General features: G+C 41.0%; 1 protein-coding gene across 1 annotated transcript in view; it reads left to right on the top strand.

Annotated features, from left to right (window-relative positions):
* The window catches only part of LOC137373757 (SERTA domain-containing protein 2-like), a 46,886-nt gene extending 23,808 nt beyond the window's left edge, over window positions 1-23,078 (top strand). Inside the window, exon 2 of the mRNA XM_068039072.1 lies at window positions 21,467-23,078. Coding sequence (XP_067895173.1) covers window positions 21,471-22,313 — 843 coding nt within the window. The 5' untranslated portion in view covers window positions 21,467-21,470 and the 3' untranslated portion in view covers window positions 22,314-23,078. The remainder of the gene's footprint in view (window positions 1-21,466) is intronic.
* The last annotated feature ends 258 nt before the right edge of the window (window positions 23,079-23,336 follow it).

The following is a 23,336-nucleotide window of genomic DNA, read 5'->3' as shown; positions in this document are numbered from 1 at the left end:
TTTAACGGTAATTAAGTTGCACTATGACAATTCAGTATCTTGCTCCCTGAATTCTTGCTTAGTGATTGGGCATTCCACTGTTCAACTGATATGAAAGTTCAAGCATTTACATCAGGAATGATTTGGAAACGTACTATGAATGCTGAAACCTCTTAGGGAAAAAGATTCCTCATTAGAACCTTGTAACACTACCTAATTGTATACTTTTGCCATTTGAGTTTCAATGTTATGCTTTTGTAATCTGTGGTGTCAACTATATTGACATCCCCAATCTTTGAGAATTATGCTATGCTAAAAATGGTATTGCAAAAGGTATAGCCTGAAGGAGATGTTTATATATTTGCCTATTAAAGAGAAAGAAGGGGCAGCATAAACAATGTTATAGAAGAAGTAGTGATCGGGTTGAGACAAGGTAGATAGACTGTTTCCAGTGGTTGAGAAGCCTAGAACAGGGGACATAGATATAAGATTAAATATAAGAGATTTGGATCAGAAAGAAGGAGAAACCTTTTAATGCAGAGGCTATAAAACTATTGAATGCACTACTGGAATTGGTGATTGGAACAGTGACTATGTCAACTTTTAAGATTAGGTTAGATAATTGGTTGAACTAAAGGGGAAATAAAGGGTTTTTAACAGCCACCTGGGATGAGGACTGCTGCTTGTGGAGGATTAACACTGACAAAGAGTGGTTAGGCCAAATTATGTGTGTCTGCATCGTAATTCAATGTAGTACTGTATCGAAGTAAATATTAGCAAAGTACTGCTTTTGAAGATAACTTTTAATATAGTGCCTCTTGGAATGACCAAAAAATAAATTAAAATACTGTTGTGTATTCTACAAAATTGTGTGCTAGCTCAGTCATCATATCTAGTTTAAACAATTTTTTACAGCTACAGAAGAATTTGTAACTTGGTGACTAACATAGTGAAATGTGTAGATGAGTCATAATAGGCAGCTGTTTCACTTACTGATATAGACAGCAATGTCTTTCAGCTTGTAACTCTCCTTTAATGGTAAAATAGTCCTAATGAGGAGGATGGTAGCTGATTGGCCTGTCGCGAGCTAAAGTGCAGCCCACTCAAATGCAGCTTCCTATGTGGCTATAGCCATCATTTATTTCCTGTCGTTGGCTTGCTTCTTTGTCAAGCTGCAGCCAGTGAGAGGCTGGCTTATGTTCCTGCCCTAAGTGTGTAATCCGTGGGAGTCAGACTGCCAAACGCCTACTACTTGCCACTGCATCACTGAGTCACGCTTAACAATATTTCATGCTAGGTGACTGAATTGTACAACAAAATGTTAAAATAAAAGTACTTTAATGTTATGCACAGTCGGAAGTCTAATTTAAACTGAATTTTTTTAGCTGAAGAAAATTAAGTCTTTAAAATATTGCATTCAAAGTCGCCTACATTACTTTTTAAAAAAACACAGCAGATGTGCTAAAATCAGAGGGTGAAATACTACATGTAAATAGTTCGTACTCATCCTTCTGCCATAACATTGTGGATCATTTATGCTGGAGATTCTCACTACACTGTCAGGCGAGGTCCGACTGTGTGCTCTTTCTATCAGTTTGGGAACTATGCCAACAACTGGACAAGCACCTTCTTTTCTTTAAAAGGGGAGGGAAATGGTATTCTTTTGGAATGGGAAGTTATTTGGTTTTTGAAAGGCTGAATGTTATTTGAAATCTATGCAAAGCAACACAAATGAATTTGACTTTTATGCTGTGGAGTTCGTGGTGAATTTATGGTTTCAAATTTGTAACAATTTTACAGGAGTAATGATGCTTCAGGTCCTTCCTGATGAATCAGTGAATTTATTTAGCAATAAATGATCTGTAGTAACTAGGTCCAATTAGAGGTCTTTACTGAATTACTGGGGTAGTGGTAGGAATTGATTTCTGTGCTCTAGGTCTGGGTGAAGGAGTGAAAAATTGTCCAGAGTTCCTGCTTCTGATCATGATCATATTACTCTATCTGGAAGGCGGGTGCATGGGTGTGCACGTGTGCTTAGTGGATGTTTCGTGAGGACAGGATCAGGCTTGACTCTGATACCTCCATGGTAAAATAACCAGTCGCAACTTACATTTTGAGACTCACACAATAATGGCCATAAGAGCAAAGGCCACCTGATGTACATGACACTGTAGCCTTGCAGGAATCAGTGCTTCAGGAGAGGAGGGAAGATGAGAAAATTGATGAGGAAAGATACACATTGATATTGTGTGTATGAATATATTCTTAGGATGTCCCTGTGTTCCAGCAGTACCTCTGGACAAAAATAATTGTTTGGTTCACAGGTTAATAATCCTTGGCTACGTAAATGTCGATAAGACAGGCAAACTAATAAGTTTTACATTTTTGTAATGTATGACTTAAGTATTGAGATGAAGTCAGAGCATTTGCAAAGTTTTTAGAACCATCAATTTAAATTTTACTGTTTTGTGCATTGCCAGCTACACACTAACATGGTCTAGTCAGTTTTTTATGTAAAGGAGGAATAATGGATGTTGTAGGAAAATATTTGCAGATTTAACATTATTCTAAGTAGTTCATCTACCATTGCATTACACATGGGGAGGAAAGACCAAGTGTATTCTTCAGGTAAAGTGGGTTAGAGATTTGGAGTAATTGGGCCAAGGCACATAGCAGTAATTCTTACCTCAATTTAATTTTTACATTGAATGTTGTTTCTTTCTCGTACATTCCATCCTTATTTTTATAGAACACTATATATATAATTTATAGTTAAAGAGTAAATCTTGCAGTAATCTGGTAAGCAGAAAAGTAGACTTGGTTGGAGCCTAAGAGATTTTGTGCAGTATATGCTGAGGATGTGGGACATGCAAAACTGAAGTATTATAGTGTCACCACTGTTGAGAGAGTGTAATTACAGTATGACAAATTTACATGGACAGTTTCCATTATAAATGGAAAAAGGTGATGCAAAAGTACATACGAACATATGAATTAGGAGCAGGAGTAGGCCACTTGGCCCCTGGAACCTGCTCCGTCATTCATTAAATTCATAGCTGAACTGATTTCTCCACATTACCACCTACCCCCAATGACCTTTCACCCCCTTGCTTATCAAGAATCTATCAACCTCTGTCTTAAACATATTCAAAGACTCTGCTTCCACCACCTTTTGAGAAAGAGAGTTCCAAAGACTCATAACCCTCTGAGAGAAAAATTTCTCCTCATTTCTGTCTTAAATGGGTGACCCCTTATTTTAAACAGTGACCCCTGGTTCTAGATTCTCCCACAAGGGGAAACATCCTTTCCAAATCGACCCTGTCACGACCCCTCTGGATCTTATATGTTTAAATCAAGTCGCCTCTTACTCTTCTAAATTCCAGTGGATACAAGCCTAGCCTGTCCAATCTTTCCTCATAAGATAGCCCGCCCATTCCAGGTATCAGTCCAGTAAACCTTCTTTGAACTGCGTGACAAAAGTATGACAATAGGAAGTAAGGTCCTCATGAAAGATGCTATATAAATGCAAGCTTGTTATTTCTTTCTTTATTGGACGGAACATTGAAGTGATTTATGACTTTAACCAAATCAGGCGTACATCCCTATGAATCTCCTTTAATTAAGTTCAAACCAGACAAATTCTTATAGACACTTATTTGGGTCCAAAGAACTGAACTATTCTTCCCTCAAAGAAAGAAAACTAACAGAGAATATTACTTTCTTTCGGATAGCCTATTTTTAAAAATCATTATGGATAAATCATAGATATCCCAGGTATTATAAAGGTCAGGGAAACTCTCTTCAATACATATCTCTCCACTTAAAGAGACACAGAGAGGGGGCTTCTTGTAGTTCTATACAGAATGCTACATGAGACGATTTATTAACTTTCATATATTTATTAAAGAATTGAACATGCAATACACTTTAAGTGGATAAGTATACCACAATATCAAATATTACTAAGAGATGTAATACATAATATTTCTAGAATAGAATCCAAAAGTTCAACCTTGATATTGTTGCAGCAAAATATCTTAGAATATCCATCAAAATTTAAAGTAAACTTTTACCTTAAATTCCCCGAGTAATCCAGAGGTTGAGAAGCATTGATGAGGCATTCAATATCTCTAGTTTTTTGTTTCAAAAACCTTCATATTTATACTGTTTCTAAACTATCATTTCAGCATATGGGTTTTACCTTTCTGTGTGTTTTCCTGCTTTTGAGATCCAATGTTTTTGCTGGAATTCCCTTGCTCTTGAAGTTGTGAGCATTTATCTGGTCAAAATATTTATAATTGGGTTTATTTGGCATCTGTTCCTGTAAGTACCATTCCATTTTTTATATTATTATCTATAATTGTCTTTTTATGGTACTTTGAACTCTTCTTCTGAGTCAATCTGTTGACATTACCAACACTAGCAACTAATAAGTTTATTGCTACCTCTTACTGATGTTACACAGGATGTTTCAATGTGTGTTTATCCTCCAATTCCCTGGCAACAGAGACGCTGAAATGAGTTTTCCAACTTAAAAGGTGTTTCTGGTTCACATTCTATTGTAACAGGGACCCTGGAAGACCTTGACATTTTTACCTCTACCTTCTTAAAGGGGAACTTCAGTGAGTCTTGAAAACTGACCATTTATTGAATCTTTAACTCTAAAAGGTATAATATATTAACTATATCTAAATTCTACCTAATTAAGCCTATTATACCTATTTGTCATCACAACGTGACATAGAAGTTTTCAATGAATTACGCAATGAAACGTTACTATCCACTTTGCTCTTTTAATGTATACAATTGATAATGTCCCCTTAAACTGCTGAAATGCTCAAGAATTTACACATAATTTATTCTGTACTAATTAGGCTCCACAAACATTCCCAATCTCAACGATGGGGGAGCCCAGTACATCAGTGCAAAAGACAAGGCTGAAGCATTTGCAACCATCTTCAGCCAGAAGTGCCGAGTGGATGATCCATCTTGGCCTCTTCCTGAGGTTCCCAGCATCACAGATGCCAGTCTTCAGCCAATTCGATTCACTCCACATGATATCAAGAAATGGCTGAAGACACTGGATACAGCAAAGGCTATGGGCCCTGACAACATTCTGGTAATAGTACTGGAGACTTGTGCTCCAGAACTGGACGTGGCCCCCGCCAAGCTATTCCCGCTACAACACTGGCATCTACCCGACTATGTGGAAAATTTCCCAGATATGTCCTGTACACAAAAAGCAGGACAAATCCAACCTAGCCAGTTACCACCCCATCAGTCGACTCTCGATCATCAGCAAAGTGATGGAAGGTGTCGTCAACAGTGCTATCAAGCAGCACTTACTCAGCAATAACCTGCTTACTGATCCTCAGTTTGGGTTCCGTCAGGGTCACTCAGCTCCTGACCTCATTACAGCTTTAGTCCAAACATGGACAAAAGAGCTGAACTCAAGAGGTGAGGTGAGAGTGACTGCCCTTGACATCAAGGCAGCATTTGACAGAGTATGGCATCAAGGAGCCCTAGCAAAATTGGAGTCAATGGGAATTGGGGGAAAACTCTCCACTGATTGGAGTTATACCAAGCACAAAGGAAGATGGTTGTTGTTGTTGGAGGTCAATCATCTCAGTCCCTGGACATCACTGCAGAGGTTCTTCAGGGTGGTGTCCTAGGCCCAACCATCTTCAGCTGCTTCATCAATGACCTTCCCTCCATCATTACGTCAGAAGTGGAGATGTTTGCTGATCCATTCACGACTCCTCAGATATTGAAACAGTCTGTGTCCATATGCAGCAAGATCTGGACTACATTGAGGCTTGGGCTGATAAGTGGTAAATAACATTCGCACCACACTAGTGCCAGCAGTGACCATCTGCAACAAGAGAGAATCTAAGCATCTCCCCTTGATATTCAATGGCATTACCATCACTGAATCTCCCACTATCAACATCCTGGGGGATACCATTGCACAGAAACTGAACTGGACCAGCCATATAAGCACTGTGGCTACATGAGCAGGTCAGAGGCTAGGAATCCTGAGGCGAGTAACTCACCTCCTGATTCCCCAAAGCCTGTCCATCATCTACAAGGCACAAGTCAGGAGTGTGATGGAATACTCTGCACTTGCCTGGATGAGTGCAGCTCCAACAACACTCAAGAAGCTCGACACCATCCAGGACAAAGCAGCCCACTTGATTAGTACCCCATCCACCACCTTAAACATTCACTCCCTCCACCACTGACGCGCAGTGGTAGCAGTGTGTACCATCTACAAGAGGCACTGCAGCAACTTGCCAAGGCTCCTTTGACAGCTCCTTCCAAACCCGTGACCTCTACTACCTAGAAGGATAAGGGCAGCAGATGCATGGGAACACCACCGCCTGCAAGTTCCCCTCCAAGTCGCACACCATCCTGACTTGGAACTATATCGCTGTTACTTCACTGTCACGAGGTCAAAATCCTGGAACTCCCTTCCTAACAGCACTGTGGGTGTACCTACACCCCAAAGACTGCAGTGTCAAGATGGCAGCTCTCCACAACATTTTGAAGGGCAATTAGGGATGGGCAATAAATGCTGGCCTAGCCAGCGATGCCCACATCCAACGAAAGAATAAAAAAAAATGTTTTCACACAAACCCTTTTGAAGGGCATTGATAATATTTTTATGCTGTTTCTGAGACTGGTATTTGCATTAATGGTTCCAGTTGGGTAGTCAGGCTCAGCTCCCATCCTAGGTTGCCTCGGACCTCCAAAAGAACCCCTCCTCCATTTCTGACTATTTTTAAAATTTAGGTTTGACCTAGCACTGTGGTTGCACTCCACCCAGTGTTGGACTCGGGTCCTGAGAGAGTACCTCTTCTAGGAGGTCTTCTGCCCCTCTTCATTGTCTGGTTGGGTCAGAGCTGTACTGCAACTTCAGCATTGCTGTAATATAGAAACCTATTCTCACTAATGCTAAAGCTGCAGTATAAATACATTCTGAGTTTCAATTATCCCACTTGTAATTTCAAACCCAAATCAAAATTTAATAATTTTGTTCCTGGTTTATAGGTTTTCTCTATGTAATGTAAATTTAAAAAATGTTTTTTGGAAGAGGTTCACCCTTAAAATGGCTTCAATTATTGCCTTCTGGGAAACTATCTATGTTTTTCTGGCCCTGCCTGAAGCATATTATATAGGAAGCAGTCATAGTCTGTGAAAAACATATAAGAAGAAGCAGTAGATTGGTTAGGATACACTATAGACATCCATTTATAGCAGCACACACTAGGTTCAGGGATACTTATTTGGATGTTGAAGAATTAAGATTTTGCACATGGCCTTTTGTGCAAAGAGTCCCTTTCCTTTCTTCAGTAGCTTGACATGCTGCTGTGGTCAGAGAGCTGGCCGGAGGGTCTTTGTTCAGGGTTATAGTTACTGCAGCAGAAATCCTAAATCATAGGAGATTGTAGGAGGAATGTGGCATTTCTGGTAATATGCTATGGTATTTCAGGAGAAAGTTTAATTTATGTTTGGCAAGTAAGCCTAGCAGCTCATGGAGCGTCTTCTGGTGGGGCCACCTTATCATCTTCCAGCTCTTAATGTTCCGCCCACCCATCGTCCAGACACATGGCTCGGCCAAAGGCCAGATTATGCATTATGCAGCAGATGACAATGATTCTGGCTGATATAAAGGGTGCATCCAGAATTGTCGAGGCATTAGAAGTGCTGTTTGATCAAACCTATCCTCTGTTCTATGATAGATCTGGTGGAGGCATGGGCATCTTCACACTTATTCTAGTTGGGAGTTTGAAAATGATGACTGAATGAAACCCACTGTGCAGTCCTGTGAATCATACATTGTTGGACAGAATAAGACCCCAAGGATTTAATTTCCTTCAGCTGTAACAATATGAGGCACAGTGTGGCTGATTGCTAGGCCAGAGAAGGGTTTAGAACCTAATCAAGAAACCCAAGTCTGATTGTGAGATGTGAAGCTACCTAGCATGACATGGAGGGGGCAGCAGTTTGTCCCCGGCAATGTCGACAGCCACCTTTGCGCTGGGGCCGATGCCATTTTTAAAGGGCTCTGAGCCCTAACATTCAATTTAAATACTTAAAGGTTGAATAAAGGGCTGAATTTTACAGATCCCCCACCAATGATACCGGGGGTCCTGAAGCGGGCAGGGGCTGGAAAATGCCTCCGGCAGAGACCCGTCACGGGCCTCAATGCCAGCAAGGCCCCGCTCGATATTGCTAGTGGCGGCCTCCTGCCAAATTTAAATATATAAATTAATTTAAATAAAGGGACAAGTTACCTTCTCGCTCCCACCATCTTTCACAGTGCGATATTGGTGCTGGTGGCTGGCAATCCCATGCCTTCCGATCCCTATCTGGGGATCCGAGGCGGAACACTGGTGGAGAGGGGAGAGCAGGTAAGTTTCTCTGTGCTGGAGGTGGAGTGGGGTGGTGGGGGGAGTGAAGTCAAAATAATATCATTGGTGTAAGGGATGGTGGGAAGGGTTAGAGTGTAAAGGTTATGTACTTTGGGAGGGGGAAAGGTCAGATGGGCAGGGGAAGTGTTTTGGAGGGGAAGAGGGCAAGTGATTGATTTTATGGTTTTTGGGGGGTGGGAGAGGGGCAATTTAAATGGATTAAAAATTTTTTTTATTGAAGTTACCTTTAAGTATTTAAATTGAATGTTAGGGCTCAGAGCCCTTTAAAAATGGCGTCGGCCCCAGCGCAAAGGTGGTTGTCGACATTGCCGGGGACAAACTGCTGCCCCCTCCATGTCATCGGGGTGGACAGTCCGCCCCGGCTATTTAAATGAGCCACCGTGCTGAATATTGCGGCCAGGCTGCACGGCGGATTGCCATTGTTTTAATCGGCGGCGAAAGTATAAGTTCCAGTCCCCTGTTGTGAAGTTGCACCTCATCCACAGTGCAGGTTCAATTCCTGTTACGGTCTGAGGAAGGTGTTATGGTCACATGGTGAGGGGTGTGGGTGGTTCCCACTTTTCAACTTGTACCGGACTACAGCAAGTGTTTTTGTTACTAGGGTTTTAACCCTTTTGTGTTTTATTTATTAAATAAACAGACAGCGACTGGTTTTATTGTAGGTTTAAAACAGAAGATTAATTATTTATTGAGCAATATAACTTATCCTGAAATTGTCGCTACCACACCCACCCACGCATTCCCTCGTGCACACGTGTGCGCACACTCACACACACATACACACATACACACACACAAAGGGACAGATAGCGAGGAAAAGAGGTAGGTGGTTTTCAAGTGAAGTAGGGTTTCGGGATTCACAGTAAACACATGTTGAATACTCACGGAAGTCAAGTTCTCATTGGTTGCAGGCCTAAGGTGTTTGTAGATCTTTCTCTTGGTTGAAAGTTCAGTTTGAAGACAGAGGATCACTTCCAGTTCACTGCTGAATATGTTGAAAATGTAGAATTTACAGCAGGGCGCCTTCCCATCTGGCTTGCTGGATTTTCTCCTAGCTCTTAGCTAGACAAGCTTTTTGGCGATGCTTCTTTCTGGGTGTCTCTTGCTGTCTGCCTTGAGGGCTGTCTTTTTAAGGTAAAAACATTTGTCACATATTCTGGTAGGAGATACTTTGGTCTCTCCCCCATGGTGATTACACAATGGCCCAGGAGGAGAATAATCCAGTTATGATGTTTCTACTTCATACCTTCTTTGTTTCAGCAGAACTCATCCAATTCAGGAATGTTTCAGGATGGGTGTAATTGACATCTCTGAACTTGGTTAGGCATCCTTTGTTCTAAACAGACAGTGTGGCAATGTTCAAATATACATGCAGCTATTTTTTGCAGCATTCTCCATTTTCTAAAAAAGCAAAGTCAATTTTTATATCTCGTGAGTTTGAGACTTTATTTTTTCATCATTGCACATCTCGTAAGCGTGACAAAGGCAACAGGAAACCACCTCATATACCCACTTCCCTAGTCATGCTTATCTCTCCTGGGTGGAGAAGAGAGCAGAAGACCTGCCCTTGGGCAGACCACCACCACGATATGGCACAGCACAAGAAATATGCCACTATTTACTATGCCCAATCTCAATGAACAAGCAGCTCACTGAGGCCTATGTGATACAGGGCTGAATTTTGCCAGTCCTATGGCAACAGGCTGGAAGATGGGACGAATTGGAATATCATAATGAAAGGTCTCAGGAGGGAAGCCCAACATCTTTACATTACAACTGGATATTCCAGAGAGCAGACAGCATGGCGGGAGGACCTTGTGCTTAAACGTGGTGGGAAGGTAATTAAGCCTGTATAACAGGCAATTCCTGGCAATTTTACCAGGGAATTCGAATTTCACAAAGAATGCACGGTAACAATGGAGCTTCAGAGCCTCATCAGCTATAAGAAGGTGATGGATTAGCAGGATAATAAAATCAAAATATTGCAGATGCTGGAAATCTGAAATAAAAACAAGAAATGCTGGAAATACTCAGCAGGTCTGGCAGCATCTGTGGAGAGAGAAGCAGGGTTAACGTTTCAGGTTAGTGACCCTTCATCAGAACTGGCAGAGGCTCGAAATGTAATAGGTTTTAAGCAAATAAAGCGGGAGTGGTGCAAGAGATAAGAAAAGGGAAGGTGTTGATAGGACAGGGTCACAGAGAATAACTGACAAGAAGATCATGGAGCAAATGCATGTTATGCAAATTATGTTAAAGGTGTGCTGAAAGACAAAGCGTTAGTGCAGAGAGGGTGTTAATGGACAGAAAAATTAACAGCCCTGGCCCAAAGCGCAAACATGAAAAAAACAGTGGGCAGGCACATGGTAAAAAAAAAAGAATGATGAAACAGACTAAAATAAAAGAAAAAGAAAAAAGAAAAAAATAATTGCAAATAAAAAGAGGGGCCCATCATGCTCTGAAATTATTGAACTCAATGTTCAGTCCGGCAGGCCGTAGCATGCCTAATTGGTAAATGAGATGCTGTTCCTTGAACTTGCGCTGATGTTCGCTGGGACACTGCAGCAAGCCCAGGACAAATATGTGGGCATAAGAGCAGTGGGGTGTGTTGAAATTGCAAGCAACCGGAAGCTTGGGGTCATGCTTTCAGAATGAGCAGAGGTGTTCCGCAAAGCAGTCTCCCAATCTGCGTTTTGATTAGCAGGAGTTCAGTGCTGGCTGCAGAATAAATATATACAAACTGGGTGGTTTTATTTTAATAAAAAAAAGTCAACAGATGAAACTCTCCGCCGAACAAAGGCGGTGGAGGGGTGCCACCACCACCCGGTAAACGGGACCTGGAACAAGCAGAGATCAGCAGCTGCCAGCCTCTCAATCCGGTGCCGGGGAGGAGGGTGGGTGGGGGCGGGGGGGTGGGCGGGTAAGGGAGAATGCTTAGTGTGGCTTGGCGGGGAGGATGGAACAGTGTGGGCATTGACAGTGGCGGTTGGGAGCAAGGACAGATGTGCCAGAACAGTGGGGCATACTGCTTGAGTGCCCTCTCAGAAGTGGCAGTAGTGTGAATAGAGTGGGGGAGGAGCAGGGTTGGGAGGCCCTGGAAACTGAGTGCAGCTGTCTGCCATGGGCTTCATTCACTCAGGCTTCAAGACCTCCAGTGAGGAGGAGCATCAGAGAGGGAGAGAACTGCAGCCACGGGCAGCAGGCCAGCAGCAACCTGAGGGCCAACAGGAGCTTCAGCCTTGGAGGGGAACTCAGGAGGAGGGTGCAGAGGGGCAGGCAACCAGCCTCATGTGTGCAGAAGAGGTTACTCACCAGTGAAGGTCTGCCATCAGAGGCTCAGTTTCCTGCAAATGTTGGAGTAGCAGTGTCGCCAAAGACTGCACCTCTTCAGGGAGGCTGTCACAGAGCTATGTGCCATGATGGAGGACAGCTGAGATGTCTGGGAAGTGGTGGCCACCCAATGTCTGTGGTGCTGAAGGTCACCATGGCACTGAATTGCTACACCTCAGGATCATTCCAGGGATCCTTTGGAGATATGTGTGGGATCTTCCGGTCTGCGGCTTATTGCTGCATTAAGATGGGCACCGGTGCAGTCTTCAAAAGGGCTAGCTAATATGTGTGCTTTTGTACTGATCCAGAAAGTCAAGTTGAGAGGGCCATAGGATTCGGGACCATTGCTGGATTCTCCCAGGTGCAGGGTGTCATTGACTGCACGCATGTGGCCATCGAGTCTCCCAGGGACCACAGAGCAGCTTTCATCAACAGGAAGGGCCTCTACTCACTCAATGTGCAGCTGGTCTGTGGCCACCACTAACGGTTCCTGCAGGTGTTTGCAAGGTTCCCGGGAAGCAGCCACGACACTTGCGTACTGAGCCAATCCCAGGTGCTGGAGCTTTTCAGGCCCCAGAACGTGCCATCAAGGATGGAGACTGGTTGATGAGGGCTATCGACTGAAGACATTCACTTAGCTGCACATCCAGCAAGGGTCACTGGATAGCAGTTAGGAGGAAGGAGCTCTTCCAGTACCAGGGATACTAAGGCCAACTATGGCATCTCCATTTCCAGCCTAGTGCACCTTGCAGCTAGTCTAACTCAGCAGGGAGCTGAAATCAAACCCAGACTCCGACTGGTTTGTATGATCTCAGTGCTGTCCAACGTATTGCATTCACTCTCTAAGAAGGTACTGGCGTATTAGCTCTTCATATAAGTGGAACCCTTGTTATTAATACGATAGCAGGCATATTTTTAGTAAATGTATCATACTATTTCCTAGGTTAAGAACTGATAGTGAAATATATTATTTTTATGTACTCTAGTAACTGTAAACTTTTTTTAAATAAGAAAATTATTCAAAATTGAATCGTTATTTTCTTAATGTATATTCTGCTGAGGTTGTTGGTGGCGGGGCTGGGAGGGGGGTGTAATTTTCAACTTTGTTGCCAAGGAGGAAACCTGGAAATCAATGGAATGAAAGTGGGGCAGGTTTTACAATGGCTGGCGATCCACTTGTTAAACCTCACACCAACCCCCACCCCCCCCCACCACCCTCATATCCCCATACTAATTGCATTAAAATGTTTTCAGCTGTGTGAATTTAACCATAATTCCTTTAAAAAAAGTTCATGAAAATGGAAAGATTCCATTATCTGTTCAAAAATCTTCCATGTGGCTGACAAAAACATGGATTAGTTTCTAGGTGAGTGCATGTGTCTTTTAAATATATTTAGAAGGATAGTTTCATCAGGAGGTCTCTCTACTATTATAAAGAATATGTTAACCCTTCTGTTCTACACATCACATTTCTCCATATACTGTTTTAAAAATATATTTTTGCATAAGTTGCAAGCGTTGATGATTTAAGTGAGGCTACTGGCTTGGAACAGCTTCTGAACCTGACTGACTGTAATTATGCATCCATCAATTCATTTTTCAACTAATATGTATAGTTGATGTTGAATCATTCCTGTTTTTGACTCTAGGCATGTTGATTCAGCTCACTTGTTTGGTTTGGATAGTTCCTTTAACCCAGTACCCTAATCAATGTAAAACACATTGACTATTTAATGAAATTATATATTACTAAAACAGACAGCAAAAACAAAAGAGTGTTTACCTTAATACTTTGTAATTCTCTGATTTTCTTTTAAAAAAAAATGTAGAATTCTATATAGTAAAACTGTCTTTAAAGGCCTTCACGTTTTCTGCTAAAATGGAAACGTCCTAAATGGGAGCCAGTTGTGAAATAAGTTTTTAAATGTCCTGTAGCTTTGTCTCAGGCTCTTTTATTTTAGTAATGCTTTTCCAGTATCCAAGTAGATTGCAGTGTACAATGCTTCAACAAACCGCTGTTAGAGGACATGGTAGAGACACACTCAGCATTTCTGGAATAGCACAGTTGGGGCCCTGTGTGCTTGTTGGGCAGTTCTCTGACTGTTCACCAAGCTGGAGATGGACACTACTGCAAGCTACAAAGCTCCACCCACTTTTTCAAGCCCCACTCCTTTCCACGGCAGCTTAGTGTTCTGCGTCATTGTGCTTGTGCAGTTGCTGTTTGTCAGCTGTCTGAAAAAAGCAAGACAGCTGCATGGCAGTTTGTACAAGTGAGAATTCTAGCTTGCATACAAAAACCGGTCTAAAAACCAACCGAGGACTAATTCATTTTCATTTGAAATATTCAAAATGTACTGTGACACTAACTCCAAAGATTTGGAAATAAAAATTGTGGCACTTTGGAACAAGGTAAGCTTTTATTGTGTAGCATTTACACTAATTATCACAAAAATATCTGTTTCTTTGTTAGATTGTTACTTTGTTTACAATAACATTATGAGGAGACCTAAAAAGAGACGGTAGTGCAAGCAAGGGTTAGTGCAAATTCTGTTATGGCTTTAAAAAGGTTCAGTCAGACAGACTTCTTTGTTTACTGTACACCCCATATATGTGAAGGCATACAGTAATCTGGGTAGGAACTGTTCTGTATGGATATTACAAAACAATTGATAATTACAAGAAGCAGTGCTGGTGCTTTTGTAAGAAGCAGCAGTATTGATTTGAACACTATGATTTTAGTAAATGTGCATGAAGGCAATAAAGAGTAGCCTCTAAGTATCAGTGATAAACAAAGATCAAGTAGTTTAAATTGTCTAACTAGTGCTGCCCTGATTTCTATGAATCAGGCCAAATTACTTGTAGTTATTACCCTGTTAAGTTAGGAGTTACTGAATTTTGTTTCATCATTAATTTGGAAAATATGTAGAAATTCTGTGGAAGTGTTCTGAGGCTGTGTTCAGAAAGTCTTATTTAAGTGCTTTGTTGAGGTTCTAACATTTGTAACAGACATAATTAAATGGGTTTTGAGATTCCCAACAAAATTTTTTTTTCACAGCAAATTATCAAACACTTGAGTTTTGAAACAGTAGTAAGCAATGTAGCTTCAACCCTGAAAGTGGTGAAAATGTGTACAATTAAATAAACCAGAGATCTGAAAAACTCTCACCTTGCTGTTTGGGCTCACTTTTTCCAGGTTTCTAATACAGTGGTTGTATGTTCCTTGATATAGTAAAAGTGTTTGTGGTCAACTTTATAACTTTTTGCGATTTGTCTAGTGTGATGACTAGCACAGGGGATTTGCTGAGAATCTAAATATGTGTTTCCCTGAAATGTGCATCCTTTTTAAGACTACTTTATCAGTCTGAAAACTGAATTCAAACATGCAGATCCATCCTTTATATCATTTTCATTCAACATGGTTGTCTGTTATCACTGGAGTGAGGCAATGCAACTTACCTAGAACTTATGATTAAAACTAAAACTAGGTTGCTGTCACGGGTGGGCAAAACATATCAAAACATTTGTCATATCATTTTTGCTATACTGATTGTTGGAGAACTCTGTAGTAGTCATTTTTTCTGTTTTACGTCTACACATCTGCCAGATAGTGTATGAATTAAATTAAAAAGGATTAGAAACTTTTTTCTGTTACAGGAGAGATACTTATAAACCTTGCATTAAAAATCTTCAGCAAAAAGTGAATCCTTCCTAAGCTTAAAAAGTACTGTATGGTTACAGCATTGCAAGAAGCATCATATGCTGAACAGTTTTAAATTATGCTGAAAATGCCTACTTTAGGGTGCAAAAATAGTACAAATCTCCCCTCTGATGTAACAATTGGTTGACAAATTAAGGGGAAAAAGCCTTAAAACTCAAGGGTGTTATTGTCTTAAAGAAGCTGGAAAATCTTAAATTGTATATATGGTATCATATCTTAATTTGAAAGCTTATGTTTAAAATGCTACATTAATGGATGTCAGATTAATGGCTAACTATCAATCACTCTAAAATTTTCCTTTAATCTCAGTCTCTCACTTACTGACAAAAATGTGTGTGTGTAATGGCAGAGTGGCACTAGCTTGTGCTGGTATTTCCAGTTTAATTGGTCGAAAATTGGCCAAACCAGCATAAAAGATTGCGGAATTTCAAGCACAAATTGAGTTGCTGCAATCTTGTTCATTAGTTTAAAAACACTGCCCATAAAACTGGCCATGCCCCCAGATCGCATTAATCACCACAGCAAATTTCCACTAATTACACCCGTTTTTGGGCCTTCAGTGGCTCTTAAAATTAAGCTTTTTTTTAGGCGCAAGGGCACCAATAGGCACCATTTAGTAAATTAAGAAAAATATTTAAAAGCTGTTAAGAGACTGACTATTGTATATCAATGAAACGAGTAAATGGTTCTGTATAAGGCATATGGCATATGGTTAAGAAGGCATATGGTGTGTTAGCTTTTATTAGTAGGGGGATCGAGTTTCGGAGCCATGATGTCATGCTGCAGCTGTACAAAACTCTGGTGAGACCGCACCTGGAGTATTGCGTGCAGTTCTGGTCACCACATTATAGGAAGGATGTGGAAGCTATGGAAAGGGTGCAGAGGAGATTTACTAGGATGTTGCCTGGTATGGAGGGAAGGTCTTACGAGGAAAGGCTGAGGGACTTGAGGTTGTTTTCGTTGGAGAGAAGGAGGAGGAGAGGTGACTTAATAGAGACATATAAGATAATCAGAGGGTTAGATAGGGTGGATAGTGAGAGTCTTTTTCCTCGGATGGTGATGGCAAACACGAGGGGACATAGCTTTAAGTTGAGGGGTGATAGATATAGGACAGATGTCAGAGGTAGTTTCTTTACTCAGAGTAGTAGGGGCGTGGAACGCCCTGCCTGCAACAGTAGTAGACTCGCCAACTGTAAGGGCATTTAAGTGGTCATTGGATAGACATATGGATGAAAATGGAATAGTGTAGGTCAGATGGTTTCACAGGTCGGCGCAACATCGAGGGCCGAAGGGCCTGTACTGCGCAGTAATGTTCTAATTCTAATTCTATATGTTTTTAAAAGTCATTTTCAGTTATTTAAAATTGGGTTACTCACACGTGGTGGACTGGAAATTCAATTAAAAATGCTTATTTTTTTTATATACCCATTTTCAGCTTTAATAATAGAACTGCACCAGGTCACCACTCTTAATATATCAAGGAATTTCTTTTTATCGTTTAAAAAAAAATTCTAAAATGCTGCCCGATTGCACTATTTCATGGAAGATTTCACATTTGGCGATACACAAGTGGCTTTGAACAAAAAATCCAGTTGAGAAAACTTGCGCAATTTTGAGCACAATTTGCGCCTGCATCACTGATTGTGTCCAAAAGGGAAACAGATATAAAATACACACGATCCGACCTTGTTAAACTAGAATTACAGCCATTCGTTTCATTATGTTGTTCCCATTTAGCTTCTTTGAATTGCTGCCTCAGCTATTTAGTGCATGCCTTGGTCAGGGCACTTTGTTCTTTAGAGAGCCACCTGAATTGCTACGGTCACTTTCCTGATTAAGAATTGTAGATAAAAGATGGTAATTCAAGGCTTCTAACAAATGTTTCCTCTAAGGTGCATGGATGCGCAGCCACACAGCAGTCAGAAATGTACCATGCAGGGGACAAACAGGCCGCGCACAAGCAGCATTCCCTTTAAGACGCACACATTTGCGACCGTGCAGTAATCTTAAAGGGACCATGCAATGCAACAAACAGGTTGCGCACAGAGAAGTGAAATTAGAGGGAACATTTATCCTAATGTAGTTCTTGCATGGAACAAGACTTCATTACAATTGTTTGATTAATTCAATGGGAATGATATATCTTATCTTTGGCCTCCTCGTCTCGAGAGACAGTGGGTAAGTGCCTAGAGGTGGTCAGTGGTTTGTGGAGCAGCGCCTGGAGTGCCTATAAAGGCCAATTCTAGAGTGACAGGCGCTGCAGATAAAATTGGTTGTCGGGGCTGTTACACAGTTGGCTCTCTCCTTGCACTTCTGTCTTCTTTCCTGCCAACTGCTAAGTCTCTTCGACTTGCCACTCTTTAGTCCCGCCTTTATGGCTGTCCGCCAGCTCTGGCGATCACTGGCAACTAACATACATTTGGTTGGTAGAAACTCATTGTAGGAAGTGGCTTGTAGTAATCATTATTCTGTAACACTAAGGCTCTTTAGCCCACACAGAAAATGGAAGAAATCAGACTGTGGTCTGCACTTGGGGTTTAAAAAATAAAGAATGATTCCATTTTCCTATCTCATAGCCTTAGTAGTGCATCTGCTGGCACATTATTTCAAAAACTAAACAGCACTTGCTTCAGTTTTTCAGGTTCTTTTCATGATATATTATCGTATAAATATTGTGTAGTGACAGCCTTTGTAATGACAAGATAGCTCATCTATACTTTGTTAATTGACATTTAGATTTTGTTATTGTTTTGGATTATTTATTTATTTATTCACTAACGATTATGGTAGCAAAATGGTTAGATTACTGGACTGGTAATCCAGAGGTCTGGGCTAATGATCTGAAGACATGAGTTTAAAACCCACCACAACGGCTGGAGAATTTAAATTTAGTTAATTAAAATAAACCTGGAATAAAACCTAGTATCAGTAATGGTGACCATGGAACTACCGGATTGTCATAAAAGCTCATCTGGTTCAGCAACATCCTGTAGAGAAGGAAGTCTGCTGTCCTTACCTGGTCTGGCCTGTATATTTTTATTTATTGACTCCAGACCCACAGTAATGTGGTTGACTCTTAACTGCTCTCTGAAATGGCCACTCAGTCGGATTCGAGGGCAATTAGAGATGGGAACTAAATGCTGGCCATGCCAGTGACATCCACATCCTGTAAATGGATTTAAAAAGCTACATAAAACCACTGTCAGAAACTAGAAGTGATATGGTGCTCTAGGAAAAGGTCCAGAGGAGAACTGCATGAATGCTTCCTACCTTAAAGAATACTTTATACTAAGGTAGGCTTAAGGAACTGGGTCTATTTACTTCACAGAGGCACAGACTTAGCGACAACCTGATAGAGGCCTATAACATAATGACTGGGCAAGATAATGTACCTATTAATAGACTGGGGAGAATTTTAGCCTAAAAATGGGCGGGTTCAAGTTGGGTGAGGGGCAGTGGGTGGGGTTGTACTAAAATCTAATAATCCATTTCCTGACCCAAACCCACCTCCGACTCACCCATTTCTGGCTTTAACTGAGGCTGAAAGGTGGGTGGGCGACCAACCCTCTTCAAGGAAGCACTGTAAATATGATAATTTGACTGCTGTTAGCCATGTTTCCCGAGTGTCAGGAAACTTGGCAGCTTCATCGAGGTGAGGATTTGTCGAATCTAGGAGCTGAATGCCTTTCCGCCTACCGCCTAGATCCAGGTGCCTGCCATAGGCTCCTCCATGGTTGGGCACCCCAAACAACCTTCCCTCTAAGGCCTTTGATTCCACCATGAGGCCTCTGAGCTCGCCCCGCCTCACCATCAGGCCTTCACTTCCCCTGCCCAGCTTCCAAACTCTCCCCACCATAAGGCCTCTGGCCTTTTGATCCTTCCACTACGAGACCTCCAACCTCCCTCCTCCTCAAGCCCTCGACTTCTCCCCCCCTGCCTTTGAACACCCTCCCAATCCTGAATTGTAGACTTTCCACGACTTTCTGACCGATCTGCTCCCTGTGGGTCAGGTAAGTAAAAACTTTGCCCCATTATTCCAATTTAACAGATTGGGTAAGCCTAGGGGACATTAGTTTAAGCTACACAAGAGTAGGAATAGACTGGATATTAGACAGTTCTTCTTTCCCCAGAGAGTAGTGAGCCTCTGGAATGTATTGCTGGCTGGTGTGGTGGTTGCTGACTCTGTGTATGCCTTCAAGAGGGAGATGGATTGGTTCTTGACTGGGGCAAAGATCACATCATATCATAGGCAAGTGGCTTTACAGCTAACAACAGGGATCCCCTGGACTGGTTTTGATTGCCTAGGAGGAAGAAGTGGAATTTTCTAGATTATTTTTTCCTTTATTGCCCCTGGGGTTTTCTGTTTATTTTGCTTCGTCCAGGACATTACATGTGGAGGGGTAGGAATTGTCTAGTCATGGTGTGGGGGCAGACTTGTTGAACCCAGCCATCAGTTTTGTAAGTTGGTAATCTTTTGCTGGTGCTAAAATGGGAGAGCCACTAGCAAACTCAAATGCAGCTCATACTCTCTCATGTTTCCTGTAATGATAAATTCATTTCAAATAAGTAAGTGCCAAATTATAGTTTCTGGATCATAATACTGTCACTCCACTATGCTGAATTCTTATAAAATGTTAATGGCAAAAGGTTTAAAAGCATAAATTGTAGTGAGGTAAAATTATGCAAGTCAAAACTAGTTCCTACTGCAGTCTGATGATTATAACTAAAGAATATTGCATGTGTCAGCAGGAATGTACCTAGATTTTGCATTCAGCTACACTCCTGGATGTCTTTGGATTGAATTCTTTTCTACAGCCACTAAAGAAGCTCAGTGAAAGATATTTTAAAGAAGTATGAAGATTCAATTAACACACATTAGAAACTAGTTCAACTTTCATGATATCACTGGGAAAGTGAGAGCACAGATTTTCAAACTGGAGTCTCTGGTTTTTAAAGGATCTGCGAGGTCATCAAAGTTCTGTTGTGTAATCACATTTCTGTATTTTCTGATGTACTAGCATGTTATTTTTATTGCTGTTTACTACTGAGAATACATATCCTTTTAAGAAGCTGAGAATCTTTCGAAAGCCAGGGCAGGGGTTCACAGGAATGATTTCCCGTTACAGAAAAGTTTGTAACCCACTGAATTCGAGGGCTCTGAATCTGGCATAGGAAAATGATAAAGAATCCAAAAAAAGGCAGTCAATTTTGAGTTTATACTCCCCGTGCAGAGCCTCTCCTAATAGGGGCACACATCAATTAACTTAAATGGACAGAAAATTGTGTGAGCTGCAACTGACCATTGCCCTTGAGCGTCTAACATCAGCTTCTCATAGAGCGATAGAGCACTGAAACAGGCCCGTCGGCCCACCGAGTCTGTGCTGACCAACAACCACCCATTTATACTAATCCTACATTAATCCCATATTCCCTACCACATCCCCACCATCTACCTACACTAGGGGCAATTTACAATAGCCAATTTACCTATCAACCTGCAAGTCTTTGGCTATGGGAGGAAACTGGAGCACCCGGTGGAAACCCTCGCAGTCACAGGGAGAACTTGCAAACTCCACACAGGCAGAACCCAGAACTAAACCAGGGTTGCTGGAGCTGTGAGGCTAACCACTGCGCCACATGCCATCTGTTGTATGAAATGCACGTGTGGGAGCACAAAGCTATAAAATTACTCTGTGTAACAGAGGAAGTTATTTTCTTAAACCAAAACAGAAAATGCTAGAAATACTCAGCAGGTCTGACAGCATTTGTGGAGAGAGAAACAGAATTAACATTTCAGCTCTGTCACCTGAAAATTGTCCAAAATGTCTTTAATTACCGACTATGTTAATTAAAGTACCAGTTTTCTTTTGATTGTTGAGTATAGTTTCTTCAGGTCTCCATAAACAATATAATAAACTGCACATTTATTTAAAGGTGATATTTAACTAAAATATAGTGACAGAGCAGATACTCAATTTTTCTCCTTTTTTCTCCTTTACTCTTCTAGATTCATGTTGGCTAAAGGACTGAAGCGCAAGCTCAGCGATTACGAAGAAAACATGGCTGGTGTTCCTGGTGCCTTTGATTCTAACCCAGGGCTGCCCTACACTTTGCAGAGACAGTTAGTACTTAATATGTGCCTCATCAAATTGCAAAGTTGTAGAATGCTGGTGGAACCAAACTTACATCGTTCTGTTCTCATAGCGAATACTGTACGGCAGATCCAGGACGAAATGAGGCAAGAGAACAGTCACGAAGGATCTAATATTTGCAATGGAACGAGTCCAATTCCAGACACATATACAGCATCTCAGGCAGGTATTGAATTAACTGGAACACCATCATCTGTTCAAAATAACTCTCTTGATTTGAATAATGCTTCAGATTTTTCAGAAAGTCAGATTGAGAATTCTTTAGTGGTGGTTTCAGATGATGACATGTCATCTGCCATTTCATCAATCCTCAAAGACTTGGATTTCATGGAGGATATCAGCCCATCTCCTTGTCCAGCACCTGTAGGTGAGGATGACATAAATACAGACATATCTTTTGAAGACAGACCTCAAGAAACTAAGCCTGCAGAAACTGTGTTTGGCTCTTTTGAAATCACAAATTCAACGAGTTACCTAACAGACCTTGCTTTTGATGACATATTTGAAGACATTGACACATCCATGTATGACTCAGATCTATGCTTACTTCCGTTGACATCTGCGAGATCCACCCCAGCTATTGCGGATGATGTTCCAAAACCCTTTCAGTTATGCAACTCTACATCAGTGAATGCCATTCAGATCTGCAGAGTAGATTTGAGTGACCTGGACCACATCATGGAGATTCTTGTGGGATCCTAATTCATCACTGGGATGCTTCAGAATTTTGGGTGCTTGTCTTCCTAATTATTTGAAACAGCTTTATCTGTACCATTAGTGATGGGAACAGCCACTGTAATAGCAAGCTGTATTCAATCTTATAAATCTTCGTAGAGTTTAGACAGTAAAATTTTCAACTGTTTTAAATGCATCAAAAAGTTGTATACAAAAGACTACAGCAAATACCCATGATGTGGATCATGGCAAGTGAGTTGTTTGCTAGTTATGACAACTTCTGGCTTGCAATCCAGAAATGTGACCATAACCACTTGGGTTATTTTTTTATGGGATAAAATTGTTCTTATGAAATTAATGGACTGCTGAAACACACTGAACATTAACTTAATCAACAAAACCTTTAATAGAGAGTAAACGGTATTTTGTGTTTCTGTACATCTTTTGGTTTTTCAGCATCTATATCTGAATTGTGGGAGGAACTGATTTTTCCGAAGGACATTTTGATGAGCAGGTATATTCTATTGACTGAAGCACACAGTGTGTTTTATTTCCTTGCAGAATGTTTTTATATGGTATTCTTGTACCAACAAAAGCACCTTTATCAAAAGGTTACAAGAATGTTTTGTATGACATTTAAACTATTTATTTTTTTAGAATTTTATACTCTAAATCTCTGTGTTTGTTGTTTGTCTCGTTTGGTCCTTAGTTCCAGTCTGACAGGCTTTGCTGTTGGATTTGGCCTACACTACCTCTCCCAAGATCTAACAATAAAGCTTTGTTTTTTTTAAATATGTGCTGTACATGAGCAAATGCAGCTTTTGTTTTTTAATTGTCAAAAATGTTCATGGGGGAGTGGAATTTAATTTATCCAGAGCAATGTAACTTTTTTTCTTCTTAAATGTGAAGCTGTTGAGATAGATTTAAATATTTATGATCTAGACTGGTTTTATTCCAAGTACGTTTGGTAACTCATCAATTATCTGAAAACAGTATAACCCAACAGTAGGACTTGCTTGATTCTGAGCTTTTAGTTTGAACTGAGTATTT

Source organism: Heterodontus francisci, chromosome 9 (genome assembly GCF_036365525.1).
Source record: "Heterodontus francisci isolate sHetFra1 chromosome 9, sHetFra1.hap1, whole genome shotgun sequence".
NCBI lineage: Eukaryota > Metazoa > Chordata > Chondrichthyes > Heterodontiformes > Heterodontidae > Heterodontus > Heterodontus francisci.
Note: the sequence above shows the minus strand (reverse complement) of the source record. Positions and strands in the feature narration are given on the sequence as shown.